Genomic DNA, 13,018 nt, shown 5'->3' on the forward strand with positions numbered 1-13,018 from the left:
GCTTATGAGCAAAAGAATCAGGACTATATCCTGAGCTTGCGCACGTCAACATATTTCAACAGAACCTATAATATATGGCTTATTATTTATGAAACTCGAGTGAAACCCAATTTTACACACGTTTATTATATTTTACACAATAGAAATAAATCCATAAAGCTGGCGAACCCTACCCGGGATGCCGACACCAACGGACCTCACAACCTTTTATCTTTTACACTTTACAAACGACCGTATCTCAGAAGTGTTAGAAACATTTCTCGACGCGATACAATGCCGGCATTGGAAGATATCGCTTACATTGAATGCAATGTAATAATTATATATAAAATAGAACATTTTGGAGATAACGCTCAGATCTGTACAACCGAGAAATTATACATATTCATTGTGTATACATATAATATGTATACCTCTGTTCATGTAAATCTATTAGAAATGTACATATACGTTAGTTTCTTTTCGTATCCTTATAGTGTTTAGGGACATGTGTTTTAAAGACTGTCTCGCACTAACATCACGAATGAGTTAGGATAGTTAGTCGCGTGAAGATATAAACGGACATGTAACCGTGAACCGCGATGATCGTGTAAAAGCTATATGCTAGAGAGACAGAGACGACTCGGCGATTTCTAGAAATAATAAAATTATCGTCCGATGAGATTCGCAATGAGACTCGTGGGAACGAAACGGATAAAGGACGTGCTGCATTGTCATATGCACACTTAACAATTGCTCAATGTGTACTGTTAGTTCCTATAGTCGAGGAACAACATTGCATTCTTCCAATATATGTAGACGGCATACGTAGAATGCTTCCAAAAACGGTTCAAGCATTTTTCACTGTATTCGTAAATATTCAATTAAAATCACGTAAACAACCACCTCTCTACGTTAATTTTACGTTGCACGAAAAGCAAAGTAGTTTCGCATAGAAAATGTATATATACATATATAATCTTCATATCCGATTGAATAGTTTAATAAGATTCATAAAAATACAGTGGAAAATATTCAAACTGTGTAACAATCACCTTAGAAAACATTCTGTACAGAATATATATTAAACCTGTTTAGTACCGCATAACAGTTTAGCAAAAAACACTCCTTTTTTGTATTTACAGCTAATATATGTTTACTACATCGCTCACTGTACCGATCGATTTGCTCGTATTCGTCTTAATAGTACATATATTAATATCATTACATCGACGCCCTATCGTTTCTATACTTTTGATTAATACATAACGTTGAATCAACATCTTTGATAAGAGATGTACTTTTCTCTTTCTATTCTCCAACGGGCCCGAGCCAATATCGATAATGGCAAATAATACTTTACAATTGATGTATATCTATATATGTATATGTTCAGTGTTGGGGTAAACGTTTGCAAATGTGCACCTCGCGTATTTACAATTTTCCTTTAATTTATTTAACTCCTGCCGTTCTTGATTTTTGCCATAAATAATATTAATAATAATAATAATGTTATTATGCTACAACGCTCGTCATTCCTCATCAGTTTTTGGCATAGGAACCTTTCCGACTTCACGCATTATTGAGCTTCTTTCTAATCGACGATACTAATACTGTTTGTTTAAATTATGCAAATACAATTCGATCCTCATGGCAGCATCTACGATATCTTGAATTAACATACATATACATACGTGTTTACGTGCACGCGTGTTCTAAAATCATCGGTTTGCCAAATCGGCTGATTATTATTGCATTTTCTTTACACAGAGAATAATTACTGACGGTATTTGCGCTGGAATATTATCACATCAAGCTTTATAATTTGTTCCACTGTGCTGACACTTCAATATTTACATTCACGACAATATGAACTCTCCACCCTGCCGTCTTTTCACCCATTCGACCATTCTTGGGAATTTCTTTTTCATTAAAAAATTTTGACTTTCGTTTAAGATCTCTACTAATAATATCAATATCAATATATCAATCTGATAATGCGAGCAATACTCGTGGCTGGCTTTTCCATTTTTCCGTCTTCCTACAGAGACCTTTGTAAAACAACCGAACAAGATCATCCACTTTCCATGGAAAATCGCCACGGAACGTGCCAAGACACAAAACCATGTCCGGTTCACATAAAATGCTTCTACAAAACTGTGTAAATTACAAATACATAATTACAGATTCTTATATATACAAACATACAGTCTCGTCATGGAATGGTATGACAATATATATTATATATATTATCACTTAGCTTAGATACCCTTAGAATTGTTTTCTTTTGCGACTATAATACAAATATGTTAAACTAAAAAGTACACGTTACTGGCGAATATTGAACAATGTCGATGATGGCAGAACAAATAATAAATCCTGTTAAAGAAAAAGACAAACGACGATTTACCGTTACAAAACGTAATTTACACGAATTCGAATAAATGTCACGATTAGACTGCAGAACTTTATGCAACATAAAAATGTTCGACAACGATTGTGGGCAGCAGGAGTCAAATACAAATCCATTTCATCGCCTAATAGTTTTTTGTACCTGAAAACAGTATAACGCTATTTTTAGATTTTAAAAATTTTTCACTGTTTTATATTTCACCTACCCAATGTCTTCGTAAATGCATAAAGATCCGCAGTCTAGTCACGATAGACGACGAATCGGGAAATGACAACCTCCGGATTCGCGTAACGATCATGCATCACGAGCGGCCGAATAATTACAACGAGAGATGAGATCGACGAAACCGTTTCGCAAGGGTCGAGAAGAAAAACGACTGCCTATGCCTTTTCCTGCCTAAGCAGACTTTCGAGGATAGCGGAAAGGAAATAATCCCTATTGAAAGAAGCTCAGTTCAACGCGTGACTGTTTCTACGTCTTAGGAACACCCTGCTATTCACCGGATAAACTCTGGTCAATAGTATCAATGAGCTGCCAAGAGCAAGTTTAACAGGTGCCTGTCGACCACCCGGCAATCTGATAAAAACAGTGGCCACAGCCGCGACACCGTCGTCGGTTGGTTCAACCGCGACGGGTCTCACGTCGTTATGAAAGCTACCTACCTTATTGCGTTTACTTTTTCGCTGTGGTGAACTTGGACTGCAATCGTTACCATCGCGATCATAAATAATGGTAGCCGACGCGAACGGTCTCTTGGCCATGTGTAACATTTCGACGACGTGTCTCCTGCGTGCTCTGCGAACGTCAGCTGCTTGTTTCGCTTTCCAGGCAACCACGCAAGCAGCCAGGAATAAAAAGAAACACGAGAAGAACACAGAAAAGAAAACGAAAAGGTCAATGTGTAGTTGATCCTGACGGAAGAAAATCATTCCATAGGAAGCTCGACTACTTGTTTCGGACTGAACAGGATCGATAGCTCTGAGGGCGATGTGGAATTTCGTTTGATGGAGCTCGTGCTTGTCCTGCGGTAAAGTTAATACCAGCCGATTCGTCAGATTCCTTACGACCAAGATCGTGTTCCTTTGCGCGATTGTCAGGAAAGTAGCGAGACTTTTTGCATAGCATTCCATTACAATGTACTGAGGACCAGTGTTCCAATTTGGCTCGGGTGTGGTGCTATTCGAACCGTACGAATACATACTGTGCGAATGATATTCGACAACTCTCATTATGCTGCGAGTATGTTTGTCGAACCGTGTGTTTCCTGGATCTTTGCGCCATACGAATCTACTGTCCAACTCAACCTAGAAATCATTTGGAAAATCATGGAAAACTCGGCGTTTTGTTAACGGTTGTCAGCGAAAGATACATTTCATTAAACTTACATCCTGATACCCAGTTGTTGTATTCAGATTGACGACGAAAGAATCGTCGCGGGGACTGAAAAACAGATCTAAACCTCCTTGAGTTACGTCCACCATAACTCTGATGTCAACGTTCATGAAACGGGGTTGCACCATGTAGAATACCGTCTGACCAGGATTCAACGGTTTTGGTTTCATTTTGCATTCATCTGTAATCGATTCGATCCGATAAATAACAAACGACTAAGAAAATCATTAGGAAACACATAGTAACACATTATTGGAGGAGTACAAACCATAGGATCCTCCAGATATAATAGAACATTGCAATTTGAGAAAAGTAAATGCTTAGTTAAAGTGCTCAGTGCACGGATACATTAGTTTGATGTAGTGAAAAAATTTGTAACAAATATTATGATAATGGGCAATGACGTGAATTTATGCAACAGAATATTTTCAATGAAATAACGGAGAGCAGAATGATGCTGATGAAAAATTATATGTGTCGAAAAATGAATTACCTATTAATTTCGAGTCGAAACACATTTTGTTGTCGACTGTTACTGTTTTGTAACATTGATGACCCATTGTTGGATTGCCGGCATAATTTTCTTTGCATTTACTGCATTGCACCATCCAACATGGCGGCGCACCACCGGTATTCGTACCTTTTATAGGACCGCTGGTACACGATGAATTACTTTCAGTGTTATTACCGCAATTGCATTTTTCTCCCGTTACAGGGTCGCAAGTGAATCCATGACCATGGCATTCGCAACTGAAAACATATTTCGTCGATATACAGTAAAGCCGTGAGTGGTAGGCGAAGGGACAGTGATCGTGGAGATCCTCAGGGAGCTAGATCGCAATTTTACTGTATTTTTTAACACTTTACCGACCGGTAGCCTGTCGGCTTTTTACCCCATCCGGTGGTCTGGAATCGGTTGTCTAGCAATAAGCTAGGACGATCGGTGAGACGTGTACAGGACGTTCAACCGCTACCGGTCGGTAAAGTATTAATATACGTCGCGAGAAAAAGAATTTTAACAAATACTAACGGTCGACACACATCGCGAAGATCTTCCGTTCCCCGGAAGTAACCCGTCATGCATTCGCCGCACTTGTCACCCTTTGTATTATTTCCACAGTTCACGCACTTCGCTTTAGACACAGGGCCTTCGACTAATTGCTTCTTTAATAGCTCTATGGACATTTTATTTATAGAATTCGGATCCTAGAAATAAAATTGATCTTTCAATATTTACTCGTTACCTATGTTACGTACACTTGGAACAAAAAATGGAAATTACCGGCACAGTCATACTCTCGTTAATACAAATTCGAGTATGCCCGTTACAGTATTCCAGGCATGGCACGCATTGTCCGTTATCTGCTGGATTTCCAACGAACAAGGGTAAACACTTGTCGCATTGGGGCCCCATCGTATTATTATGGCACTCTAAGCAAACGTCTAGTTTATCTGGACCGGCACAATTACTGTGACCGTTACACTGGCACTGAATCGAACAATTGGCACCTACGTAACCAAAATCGCAACGGCAAACATTTGGCTCTACGCATGTTCCTCGGACGCATCCTTGCGTACACATTGGTACGCAGATTTTTCTAAAAAGTAAAAGTACAATTATATACATGCAGGAAGGAACATGTTTAGCCCTTTTTACTGTATCTTATCGAAATCTTACCTTCCAAATTCATTAAACGATGCTGGACTGAAAAAAAGATATAAATAAATTATACGAACTCTACAGATGATACTATCGATGTTAAGGAAGACAAAATATTACGTTTCAGTTTTGTATCCATCGCCGCACATGCATTCGAATCCTTCTACCAAATCGAAGCATTTTTCGCTTTTCGGTGAGCATGTATGGTGACCATTGGTACACTCGTTTTCCGGAGGACACCGTACATAGTGCCAAGAGAACACTGGTTTCGACGATGCGCTTGGAATCAACATTGTTACGTTGTCTGGATTTTCGAGTGCTTCTGCATAATGTGGAAATAATGTAGTTATCAGTGCTGAAATCATTTGTAAGTAAACATTTCATCCAGTTCGATACTAACTCAATTAAAATAATGTTATCGCTCTTTAATAATTATCCTTACGTGGTTCCGTCTGAGGAAATTGTTGATAATAAAGCATTTCGCAGGTACCGCCAGCTGGATGATCTGTAGGTGCTTCGAGCGAACCCTCCGTACATATTCCTTGACCAGTTATGTTAGCTGAATCTAAAGAGCACCATCCGCAATGCGAATGTTTCAAACATGTACTACATTGTTTAAAAACTGAGCATGGTTCGGGACAATGATCAATATCAGAGTTACGCAGTACTAAACCGCATACACCGCCAGCGCAGTAAAGTGGTTGATACGATGGAGAGATGCACTGAAATAAATTTATTTGATAATTGTGTCGTATAATTCATTGCTTCGTGTTATTACAGTAAAGTCGCGATCCAGCTCCACGAGGGTCTCCACGATCACATGGCGGCTTTACTGTACAGTTATATATTTACTTCGTTGAGTTGCGTTGACCATCTACACTCCCGCCATCCTCCCTCGGCTCCTGTACCCTTCAGACATTCTTTGCAATCTCTATGATCAGCGCATCGTTTTTCACACTGCGAAAAGTGGCTTCCCACTTTAATACTGGAGTCATCGAAAATGTCATCCGATATGCAATTCCAGTCGTACACAGGTTCACGAGTTACCGCAACTACTAATCCATCCAATGACATTTAGGAATTGATTAAAAGCTGTTTATAGGCAGCCAGATAAGCAGCACTGTATTTTAGACAATTTCTATAACTTACGAGTCTCCAGGACCTGCCGTGTCCATGCGCATCCTTCGAGACTGTTGCATTTCTCGCAATCGCTTGCTGGACACTGTCGTTCGCGACACTGATTCACATCTACCACTGACGTTTCTCTGGTATCGCACTTATATAATTCATCGCAATCTTTTTCGTCCGGTATACACTTTCCGTGTATACCGATCGTACAGTTTGGGCACCACTTACATATCGGTTTCTCACTTTTATAATATGGCCATTCTGCTAAACACTCTGTACAAGTTCGAAAGTTCTGACACTTTCTAGTTTCCATCCATTTCGAGTCGCAAACAACTCCATTCGACACTTGAGCCTGACTAACGTTGCTACATCTGAAACGGAATGCGTTTTTACCATTTTTCTAATTGATGCGAAAAACTTGTCGAAACAAACATTCGATGTACCTTTTATTCTTACTATCAGATTCTTCGTTCGAGAAACAAAACGAAGCATTGTTTCCGCTGAATGTAGTAACAGAACAAAAAGAGCATCCAAAATACTTTCTGCAAGTTAGTTTATCAGTCCAGAGGTTGCACAAATCCTCGGGTATGTTTATGAGAGTAACGTGACTTTTGATTCCCCCGTCGAAACCCCCAACAACGTACACAGCGTTCGATTCTGGATCAGCATGGGTCATTGCGTGAGCATACGCTGGCGGCGGAGGACTTCCAATAACTTCCATATCTTTTGTTATCAAACGAATCCATAAATTACAGGAGTATTTATATGCGATCAACGAGTCGGAAGTATTGTGAGGATTTTGGCGTCCACCAAATATGACCATATACTCGTCGGTAGTAACCGCGGAATGAAGAAATCTAGCTTGTGGCTGTAACAGAACAATACTGTTGTCATTCTAATCTGTCTCCGATACAGTAATGAATAGACTGCGGATCTTTATGCCTTTATGAAGAAATTAATTCGGTGAAATATAAAACAGTAATGGATTAGCAAAATTCAAGAATATCGTAGTGTTGTTTTGTAACGTGGGATTAAATCAATTTTTATTTTATTCCTGCTTTCCACGATCAATGCAGAATATTTTTATATCGCATAAAGATCCTCAGTCCAATAATGAATAAACGTTCTCTTACCAAACTATTTCCGTCGGTAAGATCATCGTCAAATGGTGGAAGTACGGACCACGCGCGAGTTATATAATTTAATGCATATAATTTATTCGAGATAAACGTTCGATTTATTGCATACGTATATCCACCAAAGATATAAAAGCTATCCGACTGACTATGGTACACTGTCGAGTGACCATAAACTCCTAATGGTCCATTGCCAACTGTGTTTATAGTGTCCCATGTTTCTGACTCCAAATTGAATTCCCATACCGTGTCCAGGTAACCGTACTTAGGACTAAATCCTCCGATTAGTATCAAACTTTCTGTTTCTCCGTTTCTGCGTAAAGTCAATGTGTGCCCGGCTAAAGGTGGTGGTTCTCTTTTCGATTCGTCCTGCATAATTTGCATCCACCTCTGATTTTGCAAACTAAACTTCCAGAAATCGCTCAGCGTATTGTTAGACAATCCTTGAACGTCTTCTTCTTTCATCGACAAGCCACCGTAAACGTATATCTGTTGTCTACTGTGGACTATCTCCGTCGCATGAAAGTATCTGCCTTGAGGCATAGAAGCTTCCGAAGTAGATTCCACAGTAATAGGCATCCAGGTGTTATTTTTAGTATCAAAAAGTCTAATATCATTTAGAGGACCATGGCTAAGCGAATATCCGCCAAACATCCATAGGCTGCCTCGTCTGTCGGCGACCAACGTGTGACCGAATCTTGGTAGTGTTTTCCGTAGATGATCCAAATGGTCTGCCAAATATTCCGAGTTGAACAATTCAGTGAATATCAGTTGATGATCTTTGATTTTAATTGAGCAATCACGTCCACCGTATCCAGGCGTGCAAACGCAACGTCCGTAACCCTTATCGCAAGCTCCTTGTTTCTTAGACGACGTACAGTTGTTCGGACATATCTCGATGTCGCAATTAATTCCGACGAAACCGACTTTACAGAAACAATTCCCGTTTCGGCATTCCCGGTTTCCAGGACAATTGTCGCATGTCATTATTATGTAACTCGCGTTGAAACCTTCGACTTCGTCCAGCTGTTTGTAGTGTACAGTAAGAAATCCAGACTTGGCTTCCACCGTTACCGGATAATCCGTACTCTCTGTACAATAAACGCCCAACAGTTGACTTTGATGACTGGTAGTCGAAGAAACGAATTCGGGAAGCCCGTCGTATACGTAAACGCTATTCTCTTGACAACTAACATTAATATCATCGTGTATAGTAAATTGTATTACACTCTGTGGTCCTGAAAGCATCGTGTCCGATGAAAGATCCGTTTTCGGACTGACTATCCAGAGGCATTCTCTCGTCGGCGATTCTCCGAAATGACTTTCCCATAACGACAATTGCGAATGTCTGCTACCAAGACCTTGCTTGCCAGTTCCTTCTCCTCCCAACATGCCTCGCGATATGCAACCATAATAACACATTCCACCGCCTCTCGGATCACCATAATACCCTTTCTTACAACGCTGGCACATATCTCCTTGCGTGTTATCGCGGCAGAAACATATACCAGTTTGTCGATCGCAAATGTCTAGGTTTTTATCTCCGTGTTCGTTGCAGTTACACTTCTTGCAGCCAAGCGGCGTCGTAGCATTCCCATAACTACCCGCTTTACATTCCTCGCAGTATCTGCCTGTGGTCCAGTCTTGGCATTCGTCGCAGATGCCTGGCCCCTGCACGCAAGTAGAATGATTGTAACAACCACAATTCGTTCTACAGTCTGGTCCTGTCCAGCCGAGATAACATTCGCATTTGTAATCGGGTGCTTCGCTGCAGTAACCGTTCACGCATTTCTCGAAGCATGTTTTCGTGCAGTTCTCTTTGCCGTCCCCATTGAAACCTCTTTTGCACTGACAACTGAAACTACCGTGAGTGTTGGTGCATAACGCGTCGGGATGGCAATCGTGCAAGCCTAAGTCGCATTCATCGACATCCGGGCATTGAGCGTACGCCCAACCTGATTCGTCCGCCTCCAACGTGGTGTTTTGATATTCGTTGATCACTAAACTACAATTAACATGCGGTTGATTGAAGTCTCCTTGCACGCACGCCCCCAAAATCGGATTTTCCAGACTGTAACACCAACCGCAGCTTAACGAGTGTAAACAATTCGAACAGTTCGTGTGTCGACTGCAGCTTTTGCATTGATCGTTGCCTGTTAAGGACGATCCCGATCTTGAAGTTACTCCCATAAGCCCGGCTTGATCCATCCATTCCCGGCACAAGCCAAACTGATATTCGGACGTGTATACCGAGAAAGAAAAGCATTCCTGCGTAGCTTCGCACCACACGCATCTTCCACGCTCATCTAAGCATTGCGTGCAATTCGAACGTTGTCTGCAAGGAATGGGACATTGATCGAGACTGACAACAGCATTCGGCAGTCTACCTATTCTCGCGCATCGAGCCTCCTCTGTCCACCATTCGCACAAATTACTACCAACGCAAGATTCGCAAGAGATGTAATTAGAACAGTTAGCACAAGTGGAAGGTGTGATGGTCAGATAATGCCATTCGCGAATCGGATTGCCGTCCTCATCCCATTCCATGTCGGCTACGCAACTTTCTGTTTCGTTGATGGAACGTGAAAGGCATTTATTAATAATATCACACCAGCCGCACGACGAGTCGGTTAAACAGTGAAGACAGTTTTTGTACTGATGGCAGGATCCATTTTGATATGGTTCAAGATATTCAAATGTAAATACTTTCGGATTCTCGGTTTTCTTGTTATGGGTGATCTCCATTTTGCTCGCGTACGCATAACTGGTAGTAACCATTCGTTTCGATTCGAAATCTAATAAATATCGGCCCGGCATCAACATCATCTGATGTCCGTCTGGCCATTTCGTTGGTATACATTGTGATGTCTCGGCAGTTAAATTTGCGACTAATTCCTGAAAAAGATTCGTTCGAATGAAGGTGATCGTATACGTGAAATAATGAACGATGGTTTAAATTATTAATGAAAATATGAAACAGCAATTTACCAGTTCTTCGGGATCGCTGCTCCGTGATACATGAAGTGTCGCGCTGTTATAACTAACGCAAATCTTTAAGTGTTCTACCGTATTGTCCCAGAAATACTGTGGAGGTCTTAAAAACCCGATTAATCTAGCTATCATTTCTCCACCAAGAGCAGACTCGGTTTTCGCTCCTTGCATAGACGGAACATTAAAATCAACTGTTGTAGCATTGACTATTGTTACCGAGTCGGGTTGACTAAAATTCACTGGAGGTTTATACTTCAAGAATGTTAATCCTGGCCTTTTATCCATTTCACGACACTCCTCTACTTTTATAATCTCTGTTCCTTTGGGACCCCACCATCCAGGTATCTGAGATAACGTATCGTCTCGTAAACCACAAACCCCGTAATTATCATCCTTATGGTGACACCGTGCGTTCTGAACGCACCAAGTACAAGTTCCTAAATTCAACTTGTTGGAAATTGATTTTTTACCACGCGCGGTTGTGCCCCACCCGCCGCCGGGTTGGCCATGTATCAAACAAGAATGGCAATCTCCAAGTGCAGGACAAACGCCTGGGCAACGAGTCGTCTGAAGATTAGTTGTGCAGTTACTACCGATTGTTCTACCGTAGCATATCTGAAACAATTCAAACTTGCATGAAAATTACTTGTTTTTAAAAGGGATACATTAGGTTCTCGCTTATCGGCATTCCTACCAACTGCCAGTTCGTTACACGAAGTACTACAGTAAAGTCGCGATCTAGCTCCCATCGCCTGTTCCGAGCAGGGACAAAGATCGTGTAGGGAAACTATCTTTTTATCACTGCATCGAAATACCTACTGTGTACATAAAGTACCTATGTTAAAAAGTACCTCGTCTGCTGAGCACCAACCGCATTCAGGATTAGCTGAACATTCCATTAGACTTTTATGCCTTGAACATAAAAGTTCAGGTTCTGTGTAATCTTCGTCTCCCGGCGCCAACATCGGTGGTAACGTATATCCAAGCAAATCTGCATTAACATTTCCATGATAACCACCCACTAATAACAAAGTGTTTCCGTTACGCACATCTGCCGCGTGCGCAAACACCCCCTGTTGTTTTGGGTAACGGGAATCTAAAAATTACATGAAATATTTAAAAGAAAAAGAACAAACAGTTCCCAATACTTGCTTGAATTCCCGGATAAACGGATCGAGGTTTTAACTTACCTTTGTCATTTAAACCTAACACGTCGTGACTTACCCAGGCGTGGCAGCCTAGGTGATACAAATACATCTGATTATCGTAACAAATTTCTTCTTTATTATGTCTATGAGAGTATCCACCAAATACTACCAAATAATTTCCTGTAAAATCAAGACAGCGTTACAGTGTACAAATGTAAAAACAGGATTGAATTGTGTCAGTGTCGAAAACCAGTCTTGATCTCTAAAAAAATTCGTTGCCTTAGTGTACTCACCTATAATATTGCAAGTATGAAATGCCCGTTCTCTGGGAACATACGTATCCCTCAAATGTGCTCTCGGATAGTGAATTTCAGACCAAACTTTTCTATCAAGTTGAAATACAAACATTCTATCTGATAATTTACTAAATCGTGCTACACTAGCCACTACTCCTCCGTAAACTAACAGAGAGTTAGTAGCACGGTGGTATACAGTTGAATGAGCAACTACGCGTACATCCAGTTCTTTACCTCCTCGAGGATGCACTTCTCTCCACCTTTCTGTAGTTGCAGTAGGATCAGCTGAAATTGAAATACGTGTATAGAAAACTTTTCGAAAATAATAACTGAGACAAAGTGTTCGAAATGCTACGGCACAATCTAAAATTTAACCCAGGAGTACGCGCGCCACCAGCACTTACGTTAGTAGGCGCGCGTCGGTCATTTCGACCGATGCTAATATAATGAGAAATAATTGAATAAAATGACTAATATAGTATAAATAATGTGTAATATCGTATTTTAATTGTTTCAGAATTGTTTTACATAAACAATAACAATTTTTTATTATAAAATAAATGGTCACCTGGTATGGTTCTAGGTGGTAGTTTAGACCATACAGTTGTTTTATCTTTGCCAATGTAATGGATTGTAGAGTTCTGGAAAATTTATTTTTATGCAAATGATACATTGTAAGCAATTTTAAAAATAAAATATTATACACAAATTTTTGCGAACGCAAAATTTACATATAATAGTATAGTGTCCTTTTATCAATTTGAATTTATAACTTGATTTTTATTTTTTCATAACACCAATAATTTAACATATTTTGTATCTATTTTTCACAAAATGTACTTGTAAATTTTCGATTTTGTAAACATTAAATTTTT

At 40.2% G+C, this 13,018-nt stretch overlaps 1 protein-coding gene across 4 annotated transcripts in view; it reads right to left on the reverse strand.

Moving 5' to 3' along the window:
- Positions 1–31: 31 nt before the first annotated feature.
- The window catches only part of Megf8 (multiple EGF like domains 8), a 17,304-nt gene continuing 4,317 nt past the window's right edge, over positions 32–13,018 (reverse strand). Inside the window, exons 9-24 of one of the 4 annotated variants that reach the window (XM_076426979.1) lie at positions 12,141–12,428; positions 11,890–12,027; positions 11,551–11,795; positions 10,697–11,314; positions 7,706–10,603; positions 7,016–7,440; positions 6,594–6,943; positions 6,297–6,496; positions 5,887–6,166; positions 5,565–5,766; positions 5,463–5,489; positions 5,067–5,382; positions 4,815–4,990; positions 4,278–4,534; positions 3,778–3,965; positions 32–3,696 (exon numbers count right to left, since the gene is read on the reverse strand). In XM_076426979.1, the coding sequence (XP_076283094.1) occupies positions 2,842–3,696; positions 3,778–3,965; positions 4,278–4,534; positions 4,815–4,990; positions 5,067–5,382; positions 5,463–5,489; positions 5,565–5,766; positions 5,887–6,166; positions 6,297–6,496; positions 6,594–6,943; positions 7,016–7,440; positions 7,706–10,603; positions 10,697–11,314; positions 11,551–11,795; positions 11,890–12,027; positions 12,141–12,428 (7,463 nt within the window). In that variant the 3' untranslated portion in view covers positions 32–2,841. Of the gene's footprint in view, positions 3,697–3,777; positions 3,966–4,277; positions 4,535–4,814; positions 4,991–5,066; positions 5,383–5,462; positions 5,490–5,564; positions 5,800–5,886; positions 6,167–6,296; positions 6,500–6,593; positions 6,944–7,015; positions 7,441–7,705; positions 10,604–10,696; positions 11,315–11,550; positions 11,796–11,889; positions 12,028–12,140; positions 12,429–13,018 lie in introns of all 4 variants that reach the window. The other 3 variants (XM_076426969.1, XM_076426958.1, XM_076426948.1) reach the window with 3 other exon arrangements.

The sequence above is a fragment of the Lasioglossum baleicum genome, chromosome 1 (genome assembly GCF_051020765.1).
Source record: "Lasioglossum baleicum chromosome 1, iyLasBale1, whole genome shotgun sequence".
NCBI classification, from domain to species: domain Eukaryota; kingdom Metazoa; phylum Arthropoda; class Insecta; order Hymenoptera; family Halictidae; genus Lasioglossum; species Lasioglossum baleicum.